The 25437-nt window shown below is 41.8% G+C and overlaps 1 protein-coding gene across 7 annotated transcripts in view; it reads right to left on the reverse strand.

Moving 5' to 3' along the window:
* SORCS1 (sortilin related VPS10 domain containing receptor 1) overlaps positions 1-25437 on the reverse strand; it is a 584051-nt gene that overhangs the window by 151696 nt on the left and 406918 nt on the right. For all 7 annotated transcript variants that reach the window (XM_082408268.1, XM_082408264.1, XM_082408269.1 and 4 more), the window contains exon 6: positions 20192-20256. In XM_082408268.1, coding sequence (XP_082264394.1) covers positions 20192-20256 — 65 coding nt within the window. The remainder of the gene's footprint in view (positions 1-20191; positions 20257-25437) is intronic.

Consider the following 25437-nt stretch of genomic DNA (forward strand, 5'->3'; position numbering starts at 1 on the left):
TTTTGCTTCTTTTCACAGTGATTAGATCAGTTTGGGGCACACAGTTTGTCCTTAAGAAAACTGAATATGAGTATTACAGTTATATTTCACTATCAGGTACTATCGGCGACCTGTCCAATGCTCATTCCTCCCTGCCTCTTTGCCAGAAAAGCCAGTACTGGACCTGGTGGCTCATCTTTCTTCCACGTGAATCAGAAGCTCTGATGTGCAGGGAATAATCCTCTTGAGTCTATGCCCACTCTACTAGCCATCATTTGCTTTAGGAAAAGCCATTTAAACCAGTTCGAGTAAATAAGAAGTGAAAGAGATCTTTTTTTTTTTTTTTTTTTAAGATTGATTGATTGATTGATTGATTGCTATGTTGGGTCTTCGTTTTCTGTGCTAGGACTTTCTCTAGTTGCGGCAAGCGGGGGCCACTCTTCATCGCGGTGCGCGGGGCCTCTCACTATCGCGGCCTCTCTTGTTGCGGAGCACAGGCTCCAGACGCGCAGGCTCAGCAGTTGTGGCTCACGGGCCTAATTGCTCCGCGGCATGTGGGATCTTCCCAGACCAGGGCGCGAACCCGTGTTCCCTGCATTAGCAGGCGGATTCTCAACTACTGCGCCACCAGGGAAGCCCCGAAAGAGATCTTTTAAGGGGCTACCAGGAGGCACAGCAGAAGACCTGCTACCATACAACACTGAGTGAACATGATGCCTGGGACTGCTCTAGCCTTCTTGTGCATGGAGGGGTCTGACAGTTACGCTTACACAATGAGTATGATGAAGAGGTGGAAGGGACCTGTTCCCTGATGACATCACTGAGTTACTGATTATACTGAACCCAGGGTTGCCCTGTCTCTGTGCTTCTTGTTATGTGAGATAATGAATGAAAACAATTTGAATCAAAGGGTCAGGATTAGGAAGTCTCAGGCTTCAAATTACAAATACAACTTCCAATTAGAATTTCTCAGACTGCCACCTCATGAGGACTTCTTGATGAATACACAGTGCTTGTTTTATCTATAATGGTGTCTAATAGTTTCTTTCTTAAGACCTCAACTTCCTCTTCAAAGGTCCCTGAGCAAGAATAAGATGGAAAATATAAAAATAAACTTTTCACATTTATAACTCAACTATACAAAATTTGTGAATCTGAGGGATCTGGGGAGAAATTAAAAGAACAGGGAAACTAATATTTGTTGAACATCTATGTGCCAAGTACTCTAAAGCATGTTCACACTTATTTGGTACATTTAATCTTCACAATACTACAGAGTATAATTTATCAACTGATTTTGCAGATAAAGAGAATGAAGCTCCAAGAGATTATAGAAATGGCAGTATGTGGTTTCAAACGGGGTTGGTTGGCCTCCAAGTCTGGTTTACTTCTGCTATGTTGCATAGTGGAAATAATGCAACCAATTGGTTGGGGCCAATTTTTGTTAAGCATGTTTTGGCTTCCAAGTATAAATGGATATACCTAGATTAAAAAAAAAAAAAAAAAAGCCTGTACGTTTGTATTTTTGTGCAGGGTCATTTGGCAATAGGGATCAACATCTTTTCGGTTTCATTTCTGAGAATTCGACTTGAAGAAATAATTAATGATCTATGCCAAGTATTTATCTACTTTGATATTCATCATAGTGTTGTTTATAATTTAAAAAATTAAGAGAAAACAAACTGGCCAACAATTGAGGAACAACTAAATAGACTGTGGCACATGCATAGTTTGCTATTAAAATCCTGCCTCTAGAGTATATATGAGGAATTACAGAAATGCTTAATGCATTTTATATCATAAAAATAGCTTACCAATTAATAATGTTGTATCAATGTTAATTTCTTAGCTTTGAGAAAGAGAACATGGTGTATAAGATATTAACATTAGGAGAAGCCTGGTAAAGCTGCACTATCTTGGTAACTTCTCTGTTTATCTAAAATTATTCCAAAATAAAACTTTTAAAAAAGTAGGTTACCAAAATATGTGCATATGGACACGATTTTGTGCAAGTGGTATATATAGATGTCTACATATGTATGTTTACATGGGGAAAATGAATAAAAGATATATATGAGATGTCAACACTTGCGTAGAGGCAGTGATGTGAGAGAGGCAGACAACCAGTGTCAAATCTTTGGTCAGCACCTGTCGGCCAGGGAAAGGGGCCAGGGCTCATGGTGGGCTTGTGGGATCCTGCTCGCAAGAATTAGAGAACCGTCTCTAATTCCTTTGCTTGTTCTATCTCTCTCCACTCCCCGTGCCACATACTGAGGCAGAGCTGTGCAATGAGCTGTTCTTGAGCTGAGAATTACAAAATGTACGACCGAGGGACCCAAGAAAAGCCCCAGGAAGAGGTCTTGAAACCATGTCTTTCTTGGAGAGGTTCAAAGTGAAATTTGCAAGCTGAAGGGGAACTGATCAATTCCCAACGGCCTGCCTGTGGTTAAACTGCTCCTGGTTTGTTCTCCTTCCCCTCCTAATGGAAACAGAAAGAAACTGGCTGCACTTCATATTGAGGGACCAATCATTCTTATTCCCCTTGGGGCTTGCTGTAATAACATTAAGCATGATGAACTCTTTCCATATTCAATTCTGGTGAGTGTATGATGCAATTCCATAGGAAGTATCTTGTAATTTGGCATTAATTAACGTCAATTAATGTAGGCAACTGCTAGACTTTAGAATTAATTTCATTACTTTTCCCACACAGATGTTTTCCTTGCCACAGGTAATTAGGACACTGTGCTGCTCTTTTTAAGCATCTTGCTCTCGGCAACAGCTGCTGCTTGGAATAATGCAACTCCGGTGCCCCCTGCGCTGCTCTAAGGAAGGGAAGCTGCTTTTTAAAGGCCAGGCTTGGAGCAGGGGAACAAGGGTTTAAATGCAGGCTTAGCTTGGTAAACCTAAGCAAATCACCTTACTTCTCAAATCTGTAAAATGGGAATAAACAGGAGCCATCCTGCCAGCGGTTATGAGGACTTAAAACCTCGGTCGGGAAATGTGTTCAGTCCTGGGTCTGGCCGGACTGTGCTCACGGAGTGGGAGCTGTGGCTGTGATCGACGCACCCTCTCTTTCATCACCAGTAGTGCTCAGTGTGTCTCAAGGGAACCAACTGGGAAGCACTACAGACATTTCTACCTGAGGCAATAAGCTTCCTTCATATTCATGCTTCGGTTTGGGTTAACTTTTTTAAGTAATTTTTTAAAACACCATGAAAACGTATTCTCCCGGTGTCATTAATAGATAATAAATAGTCTACGCAGGCAGTGTGAGGCAGTGGTCGGGGCAGAACTGGGAACTAACTAGGGCTGGGAGATGACACAGAAGTCACGTCGGCGCCCGGCACACAGGGCTGCCCGCCGGCAGCCAGATTGCTGTGCGGGGTCTGCCTCCCACTGGACTGAAGGGCTAGGTCCGAGCTCTTTCTCTCTTGTGTTATGTGACTCTGAGAAGGTCATTGACCAAACTAGGCTTCAGACTTTTCCTCTATAAAATGCGGGTTATTAGAATTTTAGGATCAAAGGAGGATGTTAAAATCAGACTACTGACTTTACGATCCGAAGGTCTTTACCATCCTTTACCCACAGAAACCTCTTTCCTTCTCACTCTCGCCCAAGTGAACAAAGCTCTGTGATGTTGCTGGGAAGTCTGTGTCTCTGGGGCTTCCGCTCTTTTTAAAGCAGCACGTGCATTCCTGGCTGACACCCTGTGTTCATTCAGAGAGCTCCCCTGGTTTGAACTGCCTTTTCCTTTCCTGTGATTCTATCCAAATACTTCCTGGGCCCTTCTTCTGTGGAGTTTTTCCTGAGGCTTGGGCAGACCTCTCCCTTCCCACAATGGCTCCATTGATAGCGACAGCAGCATTAACCTCCAAAATAACCAGAGCAACTTCTCCTCTGAGTCAGGAACTGTGCTGAATGGATCACACGCTTTTTCTCCTTTAAACTTTGGAGAAAATCCAGAATAAGGTACTTTTTACAGGTAAAGAACTCCAGACTTAGGGATGATACTTTAACATTGTAAAAGTTTAATTTTAAATAAAACCATAAACTAGGCAGGCAAGCATGAACACTTTAAAGCTCTCTCCCATCCCCCATTAATTTCCAACTTTAAAGCAGAACAGTTTCTAAAGCCCATAATCTGTATATAAATTTTTATCTTGTTCTTTCTACTGTCCTATTATTTGGTTTGGAACACTCCTATTACATATTTGCACCCAACACACACTCACACACACATGTGTGTGTACACATGTGTCAACAAGCTTGTGCTCATAGAAACTTCATTCCCATCAGGGGTCTAGAGCACTCTGTGGCATGTACCAGTTAGAAACTGAGATCTTCAAAAGTGAGACTCCAGCCTTGACCCCTGAAAGACTATATTGAGGACAAGACGTTTCTGTGAAAATTATAAACTTAGATCAAATGTCCTCCTTTGACATGATAAGCTTGTGGCATTGCTTTCCTCTAGGCAATCTCTTGATTTTGGCCCAGTATAACTTCCTAAGTGTTGTCTTTTATTGTTAGCCTTTGGACATTCAGGAGGCCATGATTACTACAGGGCAAGTTCTGGAATTACACATTTTTTGCCAAGCACGGGGCTAGGAATTGGGGACATGAGAGAGAACAGGAGGGCAAAATAATTTAGTAGAAATACAGAAAGTCCCTCACCAAGGATGATGCAGTGGGGTGAGTGTATCCTTGGAGGAGTGCAGGTGCAGGTTCTGTGGGTCCCCAGGTGAGGGATATCTGACCTTCCAACCTCTCCACGGATGGTTTACTCTGTGTCAGGACTTCTCCTGCGACTCTGCATTTATTTTACTTTGCATCACACAGAGTTGTAGACCTGCTGTACCCTCATGGCCTATAGAACACCTGAATATAGAGACTATTTTACTGTTGACTCTAACTCACAGAGGGACAGTTACCTGTGCAGGGGTGAGGGTGGGGACACCCAGGGAAGGCTGGAAGAGCTGAGAAAAGCCTGGAAAGCTGCTTGGAGCAGTGACAAGGGAGAGACATCATTCCAGAAAGCAGGAGCACTGGGCCAGAGCACGGGGGCATGAGAGAGAACAGGAGACAGGCTCGGGGAATGTCAGTCAGCTCTTTTGTGAGAAAGTCACACTAGAACTCCAGTTTATGCCAAGAAAAGACACGAAGGTATCTGCAAGGTCACACCCAGCCATGAAAAACCGAGAAGCATGTTTGTTCCGGTAACTTTCCAAATTGAGTTTACGAAGAAAGGAGTGGGAGACGGAGAGACAGAGACAGCGAAAAGGACAAACAGTAGGAAAGAAAGAAAACAGGAATCAAAGTGGAAAGGAGGGAGGGAGGGAAGGAAGGGAGGAAAAAGTGAAAGCAGTTTTGTGCATGGGGGAGAAAATACACAGCATGTATTCTCCAGGGCTTTTTGTGGGAGAGGGATGTACGCTATTTACTTAGATGTGTCCACGTGTTATATGAGGAATGCCAGGACAGAGGTTCAGTTCAAGGGACAGCCTCTGAGACACGTGGGTATATCCAAACCACTATTTCTTCATTTACTAACTTTCTATTTTCAACACACTCGATACTGAATATCATACTTGGAACACGATAAACATTCAATAAAGATCAATAAGACGCAATCCTTGCCTTCCATAGTGAAATAAACAGAAGGAGATGACACGTTTGTCTGTCTTCTCTAGATTCCAGCCACCTCGGCCCCTGCTACACCTCAGCCATGCCAAACATGCCCATACGCCGTATCCTTCACACGTGATGTTCCATCTGTCTGCAATGCTTTTCCACCCAGCAGACCCAGCTCTCTCCCTTACTTCCCTAAGGACTTGGCTGAAAAACCAAATGCCACCTTATCAGAGGTTCTTTCTTTGACAGCCGCCCCTGCCCCACCCCGTCACTTTTTATCTAGACTCTGCTTTGTTTTGCTTCCTAGAACATACCATCACCTGGCACTATGCATCTGTTTATAACCTGTCTCCCCTAACCAGAAGGTTAAGCTCTATGAGAGTAGGGCCTTTGCAACATCCCCTACTATCCTTCGTTCATGCCTAGAAGGGCAGCTGGCCTAGCACAGATGCCCAACAATGCTTTTCAAATGAATGGATAATAAATAGGTCTGCAATGAACCAGACCTGGCTTCACAGTCTAGCCTGCGGCAATGGCAAAAATATTTAGCCACTGTAAGCCTCATTTTCCTCATAATTAAAGTGAGGGAAATAATCATAGGTCCTGCCTCCAAGAGTTCTTGTAAGTAGTGCAGCAGCACCAGCCAAATAATAGGAATATAATGCACGATCCTAGCATCCGTGTTGCTTGAGAACACATGGGGCAAAGGAGGGGGAGGTATGAGTACGTGGCAAGATCTTTACTACGCTACCTTTTGTTCTTGTTTTAAAGCAGGAGTCAGAAACATGAGGAATTTTTCAAACCCTTAGAAATTGCCACACATGCATGTTATATGGACTGTTGCTGCTGAGTCCTGGGGGAGCCTGAGGACCCAGGAGAAACCCAGTCCTTTGTCCTAGAGTTAAGATCTGCACATCTAACAAGGTCATGGTGAAGGTGAAAAGAGATGAGACATGTCAAGAAAGGACTTTAGCAGGCAGCAACCTAAGTGCCCATTCACTAGCACAGGAATGAATAACATAGGCAGAATCGTCACACAGTGTAAAACGATACAGCAGTGAAAAAGGCTGCAGTGGAGCTCCACTCAGCACCATGGACAGAGTGCCACGCAAAGTACTGGGCAGCAAGGTGGAAGGGTACCCAAGGTATGATACCATTTCTGTGAAGTTCAAAATATACAAATCAATATTACACACTGTTTAGGGATACAGACACAAACAACAGAAGGTAAACGGTATGAATAGGAATGACTGACACCCATTTCAGAAGAATGGTTAGTGGGCGTAATCGGAAGATGCAATTTGGGAAGAGGTACTGTGGGCTTCAACTGTGTTTGCAACAATGTTAATTCAGAGGTTGACACAAACTCTGGTCCATCCAAACCCAGCCTGTCATCTGTTTTTGTGTGACCCATGAACTATGAATGGCTTTCACATTTTTAAATGGTTGAAAAAAATCCTAAGAAGGGTAACATTTCACAACCTGTGGAAATTATGTGAAATTCAAATTTCAGGGTCCATTAGTAATGTTTTCTCAGAACACACACGCATACACACACACGAAAGATCTGGAGATGACAAATTTCTCTCGTGCACCTCTGTGTTCTCCCCCTCGGGATGGGAGGTAAGGACACGGACCTTCTCACAGATGGGTGAGCACACAGGAGGCAGGGGAAGTGGTAGCACATAATGGATACAAAGAACGGAATTTGAAAGCTGCCCAGCTGAACCTGTTATTGCACTGTCACTGTCAGGTTTTTCACTGCTGTGTGGGGAGGCTCGTGTTATCTTATTTTATGCTTTTCTGGTTGGTTTTCAGGGTCGTCTTTAGGCTGCTAAATCAGAGAGGCCAAATTGAAATCAATAGTCTTTGAAATTAAGAGATTTTCCCAATATGAAAAATGGGGTCAGAAGGACACCGCTAGAAAGACAAAGTGGTAGTGGTGCCAAAGCCTGGGAGCTCAAGGTAAAGTAGAGGTCACGCCCCAACTGCTGGCTGGAGACTCCTGACTTTCACTCTCTCTCCCATGCTGCTGTGATTTTCTTTCCCACCTTACTTGCACAGCAAGATTTCTTTTTACCTGATACTTTAACACCCTCTGGGGGAAGGACTAAGTGCGCCCTCTCTGCTGCCAAGCCCATTGTGATCAGTGTCAAGTAAAGTCCTCAGGTCCTGACCCCCGTGGCATTTTCCACTGCGGCCAACTCCAATTCCTCCAGGAGTTCCCCCTTCACTCCAGGCCTTGGCAGCCCAAGGACTACTTACTGGGCTGGCCACTTCCAAGCAGCCAGCATCCCAGGCTTTATCTGTTGCCTATAAAGCTCAAGGAAAAACCTGGCAACCGTTCTACACTGGTCTGAATGTCCTCTTCACGTATGAAAGGAGGACACTGTGCGCACGGCACCAAGAACAACCGGAGACGTCTGGTTAGAAATCGGTGGGGCAGTAGAGGACGCTCAAAACCCCGTCAAGCAATGAGGTCGAAGGGAGTTCAGGGGATGCTGTGAAGTCCCTTCAGGTGCCTCCTAAATGTATCTGGGACGTTGGATTACATTTCTAGGATCACTCTCTATTCTCAGGTGCAGGTTACTCAACATGGGAGGATGCCTTTCTAAGCCAGAAGAAACACCTCTGGAGTATATCCTTAAGAACTGGAAACTTAAATTTTACTGTAAGAGTGCCTGGCCTTTATATAAATTGGGGGATGGAAAATGGCCTGAAAATGGGTATCTTGCAATTGGATCTTTATTGTCACAGGATGGGAAAATGGACTAAGGTTCCCTGTGTTCAAGTTTTCATGGCCTTTTATCATAATCCTGCTCTATGCGGTTCCATAATCAAAAGCCTGAGGAAACAGAACATCTCTCCTAACATTCTAAATGATCCCCTTCTACCTTCTCCCAACTCTCAGGGGGGAACCAAGCTGCCCCCACTCTTGCAAGTTTCCTTACTCCTCCAGATTCTTCTGACCAAACTAAGACCCCGCCTCCCCAGGGAAACAATCCCTGCTTGGACAACATTTTATCAGCCAGTCTGCCCCTGTTACTAGGGCCAGTTTGATCACTATTTGGTCATATTTTATCTATGAAACTATGACTACAGAAAGGAAAGATGATTTTTTTTTTTGACAATATGGCCACAGTATTCTTTAGACTCTGGAGAAAATTGGTTAAAATAAAGCTTTTTTTGAAATTGTAAAACCGGTTCTTTTTGCATGTGCAATTAGAGAGATCTAGCTTGTTAAAATACTTTTTGGTTTATTTTCAAAATTCTGACCCTGAGAGAATAAAAATATGCCTAGGAGAAAGCTTGAGGTTAACTCTTATCATGTCCTTGGGAAACAAACACAGCCCACTTTGCCTGAGACTTCGGCCTTGGGTTGCTTAGTGAAACTTCAAGTCAAAAAAGGAAAAAAAAAAACAAAAGAGGCAAAGAGACAATTTAAGCCTCAAGCAGGAAACTATGAGATCTCTGTCTGGATATATGTATGTCTCAGTATGTGTCTTTGTCTTTGCATAATATTGCTGAGGTTAATTTGTAAATGAGCTCTATTTAACTGGCTTAAAAAAGAAAAGTAAGTGCTCACAAATCAAACAATTCTAAATACAAGACAGAAACTAAAGATGTTTGGGTTTATTTGACACACGCCTTGTACCACATTGAGAAAAAAAAAATTGCGCTTTGGAAAAATACATGTTTTTAGAGGTTATAGAATGTGATCTTGAGTTTGCTAATCAGAAGACGCCAGTGTGACAAACAGTTCACACCTGGTTTCTTCTTGGTTTTCACTAGAAGTTAAGGTTTTTTAAGGGTTAAAAATTATAATATGTAATCAAAGCTACTGAAGTGACAAGAAAAGCATTTCAGTGTGTAAAGCAAGTAGGATATATGTTGTTAGCCAGAGAAGATATAAAGACTGGAGATATTTTTGTTGGGGAAAGTGATGATAATAAATTTGTCCTACAGTTAGTTGTTTATAGATGGAAAAAAATGGGCAAGTTATTGATAATATGGATCCAGAAAGTGATAAAAGTTTTGTGGAAAAGGAACCATGAAAAAAAATTTGGTATGTTGTTAAGACTGATCAAGACTAAATTGAAATTAATTAGGTAAATAAATTTTGCTATTAACAGTCAGCTAGTACCAGACTGAAATTTGGTTCTCTCTCTATATTAAGAGAAATGCTGCTTTTGATAACAGACTGTGTGAATTTCTTTGCCTTTAAGTGATTTATATTTGCTTTTGAAATCTTTTGTTACTTTGGTTAAGTAAATAAGTATTATTTCACAATGATCTATGAAGATTATGGCACAGGTAGATAAAGTTCATTCTGCTTCTACGAGATTAACCCCCCATTGTCAGACTTTTGCCACCCTGATGCCCTTGTAGCATGGCAACGGTCTACTCCTAAATCAGGGAATTTAAAATGGGTCGACAATAGCTGTAGATTAAACAGTCAGCACTATGGGAAGACATATGTGCTCTTCCCAGACCAGGGCTCGAACCCATGTCCCCTACATTGGCAGGCAGATTCTTAACCACTGCACCACCAGGGAAGCCCTTGTCTGTGTTTAATAAAAATGGGGATAATTAAAAAAAATTATGTTTCACTAAATATTATCCTAGTTTCATTAATTAAGGTCTGTTTACTAAGACTCACTTCCCAGATAGTTCCTTGCTGTTATGTTATACTGTTATAAGTTTTAATTGAGTTATTAAAGGGACACTCTAAGTTTGTTTCTGAAGCCTAACTTTGTAACCAATCTTTGGATAAAGATCAGATGCTCCATGATCTACAACCAGGAGGTTAACACCAGGCTATAGTCATTCAAGTTTAAAGAAACAATTAGACTATGCTAAGGATAAGGAGCCTGGTAACACTAGGAAATTGGGCTAAATGCCTTATGGACAGTGCCAATGTATACAATTTCCCTTAAAGATAAGGACTGGTAAAAAATAGACTAAGCCAGACAAACTGGGGATGTACTAGGCTGTACCTAATGAAAATTTCTTAACTTAAATTCTTACTTATGACCTTACTAATACTGCTAGCTATATTATTTCCATTTTTGCCTATTTTGCCAATTTTTATAAAATTGTTGTTTGTTACATTACCAAATGTGTGACTGAGCCTCTGATAAAATGATGGTATATAGTCCCATATGAGATCAATGACTGTTAAGAGTAAAACTGCAGATACAGGAAGAAGCAACAAGAGGGAATATTTTCCTGGACCATAAGAGACTAGTAAAGCAGGAGGTCCAGAGACTTTTGGCTCCTCAGTGTGCCAGTAATGGCACAGTGAGCATTCCTAGCACTGTGGGACAAAACAGTCATAAAATGCCCCCCAACCATGGTCGAATCTATGACCATGAAGGGGCCCTGCCGACAGGAAACTGGCACTTGCTGTCTACAAAGATTAAATCTGGAGCTGCTGCAGCTGCTGACCTTCAATACCCCCCGAAAGGAGTTTAGGGTGGAGATCAGGAATGAGGCACTCTGTGCTCTGGGAAAAAACTGACAAAACAGGCCTTCAGATAGTTAGATATTTTCAGGTAAGGATTTTTATGAGCCCAAATTCTCACCTTTCTCATACCTAGAAAAACACTAAAATCATTAACAGTGACAACTGCTTTGGTTTATGTGTTAATACCACACCAAAGGTTAAAACCTACTTGGATAAAACTAGACAACTGGCTACCTGACTACAGGTCTCCTCAAAGTGCCAGGTCTAGACTGGGATTCAGGCTTATCTTCCTGAAAAAAAAAAAAAAAAAAGATCTATTTTGTCTATTAATGTTCAGGTGTCACTCCAACTACTTCTGAATCTGTTATACCTACATCAATAACACTAGGCTAATAAAAAAAGACATCAAAAAATATATATGACCACACCAAACGGCTCCATTCCTTTGGACAGGGTAACCCAAGCGCTGACTCTATCTGGACCAGGATCAAAAATTGTTACCAAATATAACTTGGTTCTTACTCCTGCTTTGGCCACTGGTTACAATAATTCTTTTACTGATATTTACAATATTTGCAAACTTGTTAAGTTTGTCTCTTTCAGATTGCAACAGTTTCACATCAGGATAATGGTGATGCAGAGATTTCAGCCACTCCTCAGAACACATCCTGCCAGAATAACAGCATAAGTCACCCTGTGGCCCCTTAATGAGACAGGGTGAGAGCTCCATGACCCCAACTAGATACGGTCTATGAGTCCCTTGCCAGCCTGAAGAAGTGACAGAAGACAGACCATCGTCCCTCATGCTCCCAGTAAAGATTTCTTGGGGTTCATGTCTCTCAGGGGGAATTTGAGGTAGGAGATAGATGGGCCGCTGGGCTGGACAGCTGGTGTTTGTCAAGTGGAGTAAAACTGAAGCTTTGTTCTCACCCAGACACTCCAAGGACAAAGCTAGTGGCAGAAGGTGAGCTCTGCTGAAGTAAAGAGATCAGATGACCACTCCTAAGGTCAAGGAAAACTCCCCTATCTGCACATGTGCTGGAAGGCTCCTTGGGGGTCAAAAAGGGAGGGGGCACCACCCCATAATATGTGTGGACATGTACCCACAGGCCTCTGTGGTGGGATCCACCTTAGCAAATAGTTGCACATGCATGTTGGGGAACGTCCTAGGACCAGGCAGGTGTGAAAAAAGAAACAAGATAATTGGCCAAAGGTAAACAAAGACCCAGAAGGACTGTCCTGTATAAGTGATTTAAACCACTTCTTTACTGTGCTCCTCATTCAGGACACCCACACTCTTCTCTGGGTGTGTATCTCTGCCTAGTTTCTGACTAACTGCACTCCTCATTAAGGGAGGACGCCCAAACCCTTTCTCTTTGGGTGTGCGTGTGCATCTCTGCCTTGCTTCTGTCTTAACTAAACAAACTGTTTCTCCATGTGCTCTCCCACTTGTTGTGCTATGTCTCTAATAATAAACTTTGTACATGTTTTTACAGTTTTTGCCTCTGTGAGAAATGCATTTTTCACTGGGGGCAAGAGCCAGGGCGGGTGGTGGTTAGGATTCCTGGTTTTCATCCAAGCTACCCAGGTTCAATTCCTGGGCAGGGAATTAAGATCTCGCTTCACACCACCACTCACTGCTGCCTCTCCAAGATCAGTAGGTGCCACTGGACTCTCTAAGTCTGGAAGCTTGATTTAGGGATAGGGGAGGAGAGGTGAGAAGGCATTTGGTAAACGTGTTGGGAAGTGATGAAACCTAGCAGGACCCTGTGGGGCTCCTGGACACAAAAGCCTTGCTGTGGCCCCCATTTCTTGATTACAGGAAATAGGCTTCATTCAGCCTCCAAGACCTTCCCTGAGTTCCAACAGGCAGGTTCAAACAGTTGCTAATTAGGGAAGGGAGGGGATGAAGAGACAAGGGAGGACCAGTCAAGAAACAATAGTGCAGCCTTGGGGCAGGGTCCTGGTTCCCCCCTCAAGGGATATACATAACAGTATCTTTGAGCTGTTTTGCAGATACTGAAATCCCCACCAGGTGGGACAAGTTAATGGTATGCTGCCCACAAGCATTTAGACCCCAGACCTGCTGGAACCAGAAGGTTGATGATGCTAATTCCCACTTACCTTCCCACCAACCAATCCGAAGAATGGCCATGAGCTGATCACAGCCTCCTCTTTGAACCATTGCTATAAAACTCCTCACTACCCCCTCCAGGTCAGGACACACAGTTCTGAGGGCATTAGCCTGCTGTGGCCCCTTGTGCCTGGCAAAGCAATAAAACTATTCTTTTCTACTTCACCTAAAACTCTGTCTCCAAGATTTAATTCGGTGTTGGGGTACAGAGGCCAGATTCCGCTTCAGTGGTGGGGAGCTATCAGAATCTGAAACTGACCAGAAGTGGAAACTTCTAACCTCTTCCCAGGCCCCACTCTAGAAGTGATTAATGTATTAACTGATTGAAAAAGAAGGTAAAAGAAGGCTATGAAACACGGGGTCTAATAATGCCAATTGGTGTACTAGAGCTGGAGTGGCAAGTTTGATATTTTTTAGATTTGCATAAAAATGCAAATAATGCATAACGTTCTTCTCTAGAACATTAAAGAGATTTGATAGCTTTTGAAGGGTCATTGAAGAGGAAATACAAATAACCAAGAAAAATAAATACAAATTCTTAACCTCACTCCTAAGTAAATAAATACAAATTAAAACAATAAGGATATGCCACATTTTTGCTCATCAGACAGGCTATGTTTAAAAAGATTTTCATAACAACCTGGACTATTGAGGGTATGTAAACATAGGCATTCTCATATTTAGAGAGTATGCAATGATGCATCTATTTCAGAGGGAAATGTGACAATGCCTATAAAAATTAAAAATGTACACACTCTTGGATTTCCCAGGGAAATCCCAGGGATTTCCTGTCGTTAATTTTTCTTTGAGCAGTGCTTGCTCCCTAAACCCATTTGAATGCTTACTAACCAAATAAGTAATATGTGCATACATGTGTGTATCAACACTCTTTGAAATAGCCAAACATCTATATATCTATTAATGAGATGGTGATTAACAAAATTATAGTTGGCTGTATAATGGGGTTCCCATGTAGTGATTAGCCATGAAGTGCCTAAATTTATATATACTGATATAGATTTTTAACTTGCTATTGCATTCACCCACACTGAATCTGTCACAACAGTTTTACAACATGAACATTTGTGAGTGTGTATGTATGTGTACACACATACATATTTATCTGTATAAGCCTAAACAATTTCTGGAATAATATAGAAGACATATTTTTTAAAAATTACCAACTTTGGGGACTTCCCTGGTGGTCCAGTGGGTAAGACTCCATGCTCCCAATGCAGGGGGCCTGGGTTCGATCCCTGGTCGGGGAACTAGATCCTGCATGCATGCCACAACTAAGAGTCCGCATGCTGCAAGTAAAGATCCCGCATGCTGCAACTAAGACCCGGCGCAGCCAAAATAAATAAATAAATAAATATTTTTAAAAAAATAAATAAAATTACCAACTTCAGGGAATGAGAATGAAGGTCAGAAAGTGGATCTACTTTTCCCTTGATACACTGGAATACTACTTATCTTTTTATTGTCACCGTTGAAACTTCTGTTGGTATAAAAGTAATTAATGCTTATAGTGTAAACTCAAACCAATTCATTGCTAATATACTGGGGACTGATGAGATCTGAGGTCTCTATCACCTTCCCGCAGTATCTCAGCAGTGCTCGCCTTATCCAGATATTGATATGCATGCCGTTCAATATGGAAATTCGATTGGAGGGGTGGAAAGTGAAAAGCAGAAATGAGATGTCCAGTTCTTACCCACAACAAGAATTAGTGAGATGGTGGCTATACAAAGTTGTGATTTTCCTTTGATTTTTATCTCAGCTTATAAAATGCTGGTTTGAGTTTCGTTTCAGAAAGAGTTTGGGGGCAGTCTTTTTCATAGCTGGTTAAAGGGCCAAGGTTGTTTTTCCCCAATGAAAGAGATTAGTCCTATGGCAAGTTGTTACAAGGTTAGTTACTCAAGCAAACAGACATGGAGACCAGTAATTGTCCCCTGTCCCTGCTGGCATGGATCACTACAAGTACAGAAAACATTCAGGTCACTGGTCAGGTCTCTCATTTCAGAAGTAAAAGGGAGAAGCAATAAAGCTCAAACTTGGTACTGCAGGTTCTCTTACAAGATGATGTATATAGATGAGCATAAATATAAAACTATAGACCCATGTGTAATTACCATGCAAAGAATTCTGATAAAAGTTATATTCTTTTCCTGCAAATCACATATACATACTGGCATACAATTTCAGGGAGTCATGAGTTTCTCATGCTCATCCATTAGCCCTAAGGGACTCTACACACCCTATGGTTAAAGGCCCTTCTGTAAGAAGACGTGCCCAATGGTGACACACACAGATATTTATTAAGTCAACACACATGAATGTGCCAGGCTCTGAGCTATGTTTTGTACATAGAACCAAGATTAAGTAAGATACAGCTTTTCACAAAGATTTCAATCCAAGAGTTGGGTCAACATTTTCTAACTACATAGATTACATACATACATAAACACACACACACACACACACACACACGCCTGTACCTATATTAGGTAAATCAATAGAATGTAGGTTTCCTTTTTACTATTATAATGTACTGGGTAGCAATTTTAATGTATTAGGTGCATACAATGCGTGTGCACATTCATACATACACACACACACAGGGTATTTAAACAGTAAAATCTTTGTTTCCTGGATGAGGACCTGTCAATTTGTCTTCGGTTGAACACAGGGGCCAATAACAAATGCCACATACAATAAACGTTAAAAATATTCCAATAATACTTCCTGTGATTGATTGTAACTGAGGTTGCTCTCTTCAGCTTGCTTCCCAAGGCAGAGAGGTGGTACAAGAAAGAATAACATTCTTGTCCTGGTTGTTAACTACAAAACATGCAGATTTCAGAGCACAGTTGGCAAGAAATGTTTGTGTAGGTCACAGACCTTCGTAGAGCAAAAGCTTTCCAGAGCTCACCTCCCCTCAAATATGGAGACTTCAATTGAAACAGAAATTAATTATAAAATGTAATCTAGGGAGATTTGAAATGACACTAAAACTAAACTTCGAATAACAAGCCCACATAAGCATTTGCCATCCACCCCGTGGCGATAAGCAAAATAAGCAAGGAGGGATTTTTTTCTGTGTCACGTGTCTCAGTGCATTGTCTACAAAATTCCTAAACCCATTAAAATCAGAAAAAAATTACTTGTTACAAAGTAAAAAAAAAAAAAAAATCATATTATTTTGGCATACACCCTACCAGATGTATGACCTAGAATATACACAACAGGTTTCATATACTAAACAGAAATGAAAGGATGGAGAAAAAAGAGGGATCCCAATTCCAGAATGGGGAGAGAGATAACATAGAGATACTGGATTTCTTGAAGCAAATGACCAGCCTGGAGTCTGATTTTGATAAATACACTCTCAGTTATATTTGCTAATAGCTTGCTACTCTGACCTCTCCGTGTTCTTTCTTTCCTTCCTCCTCCTCTGTTTCTTTGACTTGAAGCCATGTTTACTGACTCTCTCGGAGAGAGACAGACAGACAGACAGACACACAGAGGGAATATGACACTGAGAAAATCTCACTGTTTTTTATATTTAGTCAGGTCAGGAGTTAAGCTTAGATCCTTTATTTCAGTTGGTACTTTTTTTTTTTTATGTTTTGTTTTGACAGGGATAACTTTTCTAATTAAATCCCTTTATTGAATTTTCACTCTTGGATAGTTTATGAAAATGCTGTCTTTGCAGAAAAGTAAAATAAAATAAATAAAATTAGAACTGATATATTTCATGCCTTGTGAAAGCTGAGCCTGAGATGACAGTTTGGCATTATCAACCTCCGTGCCTGCAGGGAGCACAGGAATAATGTTGGGTGAGAGAAAACGTGCTGATCGGGGAAAGTGACAGCCTTGTTGTTTTCAGAATATGGGGTAATGTGCATTAAATGCCACAAGCCAGAAAGCAGCATTATCCCCCAAAGCTTGAAAATAAAAGCAATCTGGGATGCTACCAATTCCATCCAGAGCTTTCTAAACAAGGGGTGTAGTCATGGGAGACAGACCCTAAAGCTCTTTCATTAGTCTTTCGTTGTGGGACTTTGTTACTATAAGTGTGTTCCACAGACCAGAGGCATCGGCTTCACCTGCAGACTCTTGGGCCCTTATTGAATCAGAATCCACATTTTAACAAGATCCCTGGGTGGGTCGTTATGCATGTTCAAGTTTGAGATGCAATGCTCTAAATTTATCAGACAACCTGGTAAGTGAGGTTAGGTAGCCAGCTGGTAACCCTGACAATTGGTCAACTATGTGTTCATTCATTCAGTAAATATTTATTAAGCTCCATCTACATGTAGACACCGTAGAATGTGCTGGAGATGCAATACTGAGCAAAGGTATACTTGGCTCCTGCACACATAGAACTTAATAGGCTGGTGGAGAGGAAAAGTTGTGATCAAATGGTATGTGTAATTTCAAACTAAGATGAATACAATAAAGAAAAATAATAGAGTTGGATGAAAGCAAACAAAATAAACTGGTTTCGATTAGGACTTCAAGAAAGACTTCCTTAAGAAATGGATGCTCTCCCTGGTTTTGATATAGTTCTATGGTTATTTTGGATGTTATCATTGGGAGAAGCTGGGTGAAGGGTTCAGGGGAACTCCATACTATTATTTTGCAACTTCTTTGTGAGCCTAAAATTATTTCAAAAAGTTAAAAAAATTAGAAATGATGCTTAACCTTAATCTGAACGATCTTCAATAATGCATTACACTGAATTGGTCAGGGAAGGGGGAATAAAGAAAGGTATTCCAAGCAGAGGAAACAGCAAGTATTAGAGTCTTGTTATGGAGACATAGAACTTTGTAGTTTCTAAGAATTGAAAGCAAACCCAAAGGCCTGCAGGTGATGACCGAGGAGGGCACCGAGTGAGACGAGGCTGAGGAAATGGGCAGGCGGCAGATTATGTTGCAGCTACAGGTAAAGGTGAGAACCGTGTTATTACTAGAGCAATGGAAGCTAAAACAAAGCTCTAAACAGATGGCACGGCAACTTCTGGCTTAAGACAGCTCTGGCTACTGTGTACTGAGAACTGAACCATGGAATCCAAGATAATATTATCAGCTCTGGTCACCACCAGAGAGAGCCCACTTGATACAAAGGTGGGAAAGCAGCTCTAAACTGTTGAGATTATTCTGTGTCAGGTACAATCTGGGCACATTACATATCAGAGCTCTGCCTGAGTTTATAAAGGAGAAAGGAGATGGTCAGCTTGGACCCTGATCTTTCCCCACACTGATTCTGCCAAAGAATATATTCATTCCCCAAAGGGGGAAAGAAACCTCTGAAGATAAAAATATCTCCCTGTGAGCACACAGTAATGGAGTAGGTGTGGTTTCTGGAGAGTTTGGATGGCAGGGGTGACCAGCTTCTTTGAGCTGTGAGCTGGTAAACCATGGGTATCATCTGCCTTTGCATCAGAAAAGTGGAGGGCAAGTAGACAGGCTCAGTGTCAGTGATGATGAAGTGTGTGAATTGTGAGGGATATTTTTAAAACAGGGAAGGTCTCAAAAATTAGATTATCACCCCCTGGCTCAGTGCTGAACAACTTCGACCAGCCTCTTGGCACTGTGGTAATTGGAGAGTCCGTTCTCTTCCTTTTCTCTGCACTTGAGACCTCTTTCTTTTCACCTGGGTTTTCTCCCCTCATCTATTTTCCTTCTATGCATTTCCCCCTTTTCTCTTTTTCCTTTTTCCCTTTCACCTGTAGTTCTCTAGTAGTACCCCTTGAAATGCTTAGCCCTCCTGGAGATCCTCAGGACCAAAGAAGGGGAAGGAAATCCATGTTGCTGTTGTTTAAATATATTACTTAAACTTTCTATGCCTTGGTTTCTTCATCTGTAAAATGGGAACCACCGGGCTTCCCTGGTGGCGCAGTGGTTGAGAATCTGCCTGCCAATGCAGAGGACATGGGTTCGAGCCCTGGTCTGGGAGGATCCCACATGCCGCGGAGCAACTAGGCCCGTGAGCCACAACTACTGAGCCTGCGCGTCTGGAGCCTGTGCTCCGCAACAAGAGAGGCCGCGACAGTGAGAGGCCCGCGCACCGCGATGAAGAGTGGCCCACTCGTGCCACAACTAGAGAAAGCCCTCACACAGAAACGAAGACCCAACACAGCCATAAATAAATAAATAAATAAATAAATAATTTAAAAAAAAATTTTTTAAATGGGAACCACCACCTATGAATTGTAGTGAAGATTAATTGTGATAAAGTATAGAAAGCCCTTAGCATAATTCTTGGTACAGGGCAAGTGCTTAGTAAATATTAGCTACTATAGGGATCATTATTATTAACTTTAATTTACAGTGAAGAAATGGAGGCATAAAGAGTTTAAGTAACTTTTTCAAGGTCACACAGTAAGTGAGTGAACTTGTGAGTCATGCAGACATGGGTTTGGATTGTGGATCTTCAGCTTTGCTCTCCATCGTGTGCTAAAGCCAAAATGTCCACAGGAAACACAGTCCTTCACTGTAGCCAACCTAACTAGGGATGTTCAGAACCACCAACTGACTTTTGCCTCCTGCCGCTTATGATGGGGGACAGACAGGATGATGCTCTTCTACAAGCCCTTTCCAAGCGTTTTGTCAATCTCCCACTAGACAGTGAGGCACTGCCTGGATGATATCTGATAAAATAAGGAAACTGGCAAAACACATCAAAACAAAAGAGCAGCAATAATGCAGTAATAACAAGTGTTTACTTAAAAAATAAGAAATTTTGGAATTTTCTCATCACCTGCAAAGAAAAACCCCTTGACTGGATGAGAGTTGTAGAGAATTATTAAGACAACTCTAGGTAACTAAGGACAAAAAAAAAAAAAAAAGTCCTCAGGTCCAAACGACTTAGATTATTGATTATTGCCACTGTGATTTCCCTTAACACAGATGCGATTCATGGCAGATCGATAAAATTAATTACTATTAACGTCGTGGAAAAGTTGCTTTACTTACGACCATCCACGGTTCTGGCCTCGAGATGCACAAGATCTGGTTCCTTGTTCGACCCCATCACAGACCTAAATGATGGAGAAACATCAACATTAATGAATTCCCATGTGCCTCAGAGAAACTCAGCTGAGCCCACAAACTACTAATGTTCATGGGATTCTAAAGCCACAATCCTTAGGATACATGTACTGTATTTATTGATATAGCCTGACAGTAAAATTTTCACTTCAAATAAAATCTATAAAAAATCCTTTATTTGATGAAGGCCAGGCTTGACTCTGGCAAGGATACTGTGTGTTACTAACTGTGAATTGCAAATGAGTCCCATGCATGTCATATGTAACAGTCTCACTGACAATATATTAAACTTTCAAGAGTTGTCAGGCAGATGCCAGGCAAGCTGCTTTACCTGGGTGACTTGAACAGTGATTTATACAGCAAACTGATCTAATTAATGTTTTCATTTGAAATTTGCATAACTACCTACTACTATCCTATGAACAGACCACATGACCCAACCAATGTAGTGGCCAGAACAGCCTAGAGTGACCATTCTCTGTATTGTTGAACCTGTGTGAGTGGGAAATACAGATGCACTCATATTATGATATGTGCCAGAAATCACAAGTGTAAGTAAAACATAAGTCTATTTAAAATGCCTTGGAGAGGACCCTCAAGATGGCGGAGGAGTAAGACGTGGAGATCACCTTCCTCCCCACAAATACATCAGAAATACATCTACATGTGTTACAACTCCTACAGCACACCTACTGAACGCTGGCAGAAGACCTCAGACTTCCCCAAAGGCAAGAAACTCCCCACGTACCTGTGTAGGGTAAAAGAAAAAAAGAAAAAACAGAGACAAAAGAATAGGGACGGGACCTGCACCTCAGGGAGGGAGCTGTGAAGGAGCAAAAGTTTCCACACACTAGGAATCCCCTTCACTGGTGGAGGCGGGTCGGGGGGAAGCTTTGGAGCCACGAAGGAGAGTGCAGCAACAGGGGTGCGGAGGGCAAAGCGGAGAGATTCCCGCACAGAGGATCGGCACCGACCAGCACCCACCAGCCTGAGAGGCTTGTCTGCTCACCCGCTGGGACAGGTGGGGGCTGGGAGCTGAGGCTCGGGCTTCGGAGGTCAGACCCCAGGGAGAGGACTAGGGTTGGCGGCGTGAACACAGCCTGAAGGGGGCTAGTGCGCCACAGCTAGCCAGGAGGAGGTCCGGGAAAAACTCTGGACCTGCCTAAGACACAAGAGGCCATTATTTCGGGGTGCGCAAGGAGAGGGGAATCCTTCCCTGTCTGCCCACAGAAGGCAGAGCACTGCCTAAACGAGCTCCAGAGACAGACGGGAGTGAGCCGCAGCTATCAGCATGGACACCAGAGATGGGCATGAAATGCTAACGCTGCTGCTGCAGCCACCAAGAATCCTGTGTGCAAGCACAGGACACTATCCACACCTCTCCTCCCTGGAGCTTGTGCAGCCCGCCACTGCCAGGGTCCCGTGATCCAGGGACAACTTCCCTGGGAGAACACACGGCACGCCTCAGGCTGTTGCAACGTCACGCTGGCCTCTGCCTCCGCAGGCTCGCCCTGCATTCCGTACCCCTGCCTCCCCTGAGCCTGAGTGAGCCAGAGCCCCCGAATCAGCCACTCCTTAAACCCTGTCCTGTCTGGATGAAGAACAGACGCCAGAGGGCAACCTACATGTAGAGCAGCGCCAAGTCCAAAGCTGAACCCCAGGAGCTGTGTAAACAAAGAAGAGAAAGGGAACTTTCTCCCAGCAGCCTCAGAAGCAGCGGATTAAATCTCCACAATCAACTTAATGTACCCTGCATCTGTGGAATACCTGAATAGACAGCAAATCATCCCAAAATTGAGACGGTGGACTTTGGGAGCAACTGGAGACGTAGGGTTTGCTGTATGTGACTAACCAGTTTCTGATTTTTATGTTTATCTTAGTTTAGTTTTTAGGACTTGTCATCATTGGTGGATTAGTTTATTGGATTGGTTGCTCTCCTTTTTTTTTTAGTACTTTTTAATTTTTTTATTTAAATAATTTAAAAAAATTTTTAATTTTAATAACTTTATTTATTTTATTTGTTTTTTTTCTCCATTTTCTTCTGAGCCATGTGGCTGACAGGGTCTTGGTGCTCCAGCCAGCTGTCACGCCTGAGCCTCTGAAGTGGAAGAGCCGAGTTCAGGAAATTGGACCACCAGAGACCTCCCGGCCCCACATAATAACAATCGGCAAGAGCTATCCAGAGATCTCCATCTCAACGTTAATACCCAGCTCCACTCAACGACCAGCAAGTTCCAGTGCTGGACACCCCATGCCAAACAACTAGTGAGACAGGAACACAACCCCAACCATTAGCAGAGAGGGTACCTAAAATCATACTAAGCTCACATACACCCCAAAACACACCACTGGATGCAGTCCTGCCCACCAGAAAGACAAGATACAGACTCATCCACCAGAACACAGGCATCAGTCCCCTCCACCAGGAAGTCTACACAACCCACTGAACCAACCTTACCCACCGGGGGCAGACACCAAAAACAACGGGAACTACAAACCTGCAGCCTGCGAAAAGTAGATCCCAAACACAGTAAGTTAAGCAAAATGAGAAGACAGAGAAATATGCAACAGATGAAGGAGCAATGAAAAAACCCACCAGACCAAACAAATGAAGAGGAAGTAGGCAGTCTACCTGAAAAAGAATTCACAGTAATGATAGTAAACATGATCCAAAATCTCGGAAATAGAATGGAGAAAATGCAAGGAATGTTTAATAAGGACCTAGAAGAACTACAGAGCAAGCAAACAATGATGAACAACACAATAAATGAAATTAAAAATTGTCTAGAAGGAATCAAGGGGAAAATAATTGAGGCAGAAGAATGGATAAGTGACCTGGAAGATAAAATAGTAGAAATAACTATTGCAGAGTGGAATAAAGAAAAAGAATGAAAAGAATTGAGGACAGTCTCAGAGACCTCTGGGACAACATTAAACGCACCAACATTCGAATTATAGGGGTCCCAGAAGAAGAAGAGAAAAAGAAAGGGACTGAGAAAATAGTTGAAGAGATTATAGGTGAAAACTTCTCTAATATGGGAAAGGAAATAGTCAAGTCCAGGAAGTGCAGAGAGTCCTATACAGGATAAATCCAAGGAGAAATACAACAAGACATATTAATCAAACTATCAAAAATTAAATACAAAGAAAAAGTATTAAAAGCAACAAGGGAAAGCAACAAATAACATACAAGGGAACTCCCATAAGGTTAACAGATGATTTCTCAGCAGAAACTCTACAAGCCAGAAGGGAGTGGCATGATATATTTAAAGTGATGAAAAGGAAGAACCTACAACCAAGATTACTCTACCCAGCAAGGATCTCATTCAGATATGATGGAGAAATCAAAAGCTTTATAGACAAGCAAAAGCTAAGAGAATTCAGCACCACCAAACCAGCTCTACAACAAATGCTAAAGGAACTTCTCTAAGTGGGAAACACAAGAGAAGAAAAGAACCTACAAAACAAACCCAGAACAATTTAAAACATGGTAATAGGAACACACATATCAACAATTACCTTAAATGTGAATGGATTAAATCCTCCCACCAAAAGACAGAGGCTCGCTGAATGGATACAAAAACAAGACCCATATATATGCTGTCTACAAGAGACCCACTTCAGACCTAGGGATGTATACAGACTGAAAGTGAGGGGATGGAAAAAGGTAGTCCATGCCAATGGAAATCAACAGAAAGCTGGAGTAGCAATACTCATATCAGACAAAATAGACTTTAAAATAAAGACTATTACAAGAGACAAAGAAGGACACTACATAATGATCAAGGGATCAACCAAGAAGAAGATATAACAATTGTAAATATTTAGGCACCCAACATAGGAGCACCTCAGTACAAAAGGCAAATGCTAACAGCCATAAAAGGGAAAATTGAGGAATACAATAAGAGTAGGGGACTTTAACACCCCACTTCCACCAATGGACAGATCAACCAAAATGATAATAAATAAGGAAACACAAGCTTTAAATGACACATTAAACAACATGCACTTAATTGATATTCATAGGACATTCCATCGAAAAACAACAGAATACACTTTCTTCTCAAGTGTTCACGGAACATTCTCCAGGATAGACCATATCTTGGGTCACAAATCAAGCCTTGGTAAATTTAAGAAAATTGAAATTGTATCAAGTATCTTTTCCGACAACAAGGCTGTGAGACTACATATCAATTACAGGAAAAAAATCTGTAAAAAAAACAAACACATGGAGGCTAAATAGTACGCTACTAAATAACCAAGAGATCACTAAAGAAATCAAAGAGGACATCAAAAAATACCTAGAAACAAATGACAATGAAAACATGACAACCCAAAACCTACGGGATACAGTAAAAGTAGTTCTAAGAGGGAAGTTTATAGCAATACAATCCTACCTCAAGAAACAAGAAACATCTCAAATAAACAACCTAAACTTACACCTAAAGCAATTAGAGAAAGAAGAACAAAAAAACCTCAAAGTTAGCAGAAGGAAACAAATCATAAAGATCAAATCAGAAATAAATGAAAAAGAAATGAAAGAGACAATAGCAAAGATCAATAAAACTAAAATCGGGTTCTTTGAGAAGATAAACAAGATTGATAAACCATTAGCCACACTCATCAAGAAAAAAGGGAGAAGACTCAAATCAACAGAATTAGAAATGAAAAACGAGAAGTAACCACTGACACTGCAGAAAAACAAAGGATCATAAGAGATTACTACAGGCAACTCTATGCCAATAAAATGGACAACCTGGAAGAAATGGACAAATTCTTAGAAAAGCACAACCTTCTGAGACTGAAACAGGAAGAAACAGAAAATATAAACAGACCAGTCACAAGCACTGAAATTGAAACTGTGATTAAAAATCTTCCAAGAAACAAAAGCCCAGGACCAGATGTCTTCACAGGTGAATTCTATCAAACTTTTAGAGAAGAACTAACACATATCCTTCTCAAACTCTTCCAAAATATAGCAGAGGAAGGAACACTCCCAACTCATTCTACGAGGCCACCATCATCCTGATGACAAAACCAGACAAAGATGTCACAAGAAAAGAAAACTACAGGCCAATATCACTGATGAACATAGATGCAAAAATCGTCAGCAAAATACTAGCAAACAGAATCCAGCAGCACATTAAAAGGATCATACACCATGATCAAGT

This window comes from Balaenoptera borealis, assembly GCF_965194805.1.
Source record: "Balaenoptera borealis genome assembly, chromosome: 10".
NCBI classification, from domain to species: domain Eukaryota; kingdom Metazoa; phylum Chordata; class Mammalia; order Artiodactyla; family Balaenopteridae; genus Balaenoptera; species Balaenoptera borealis.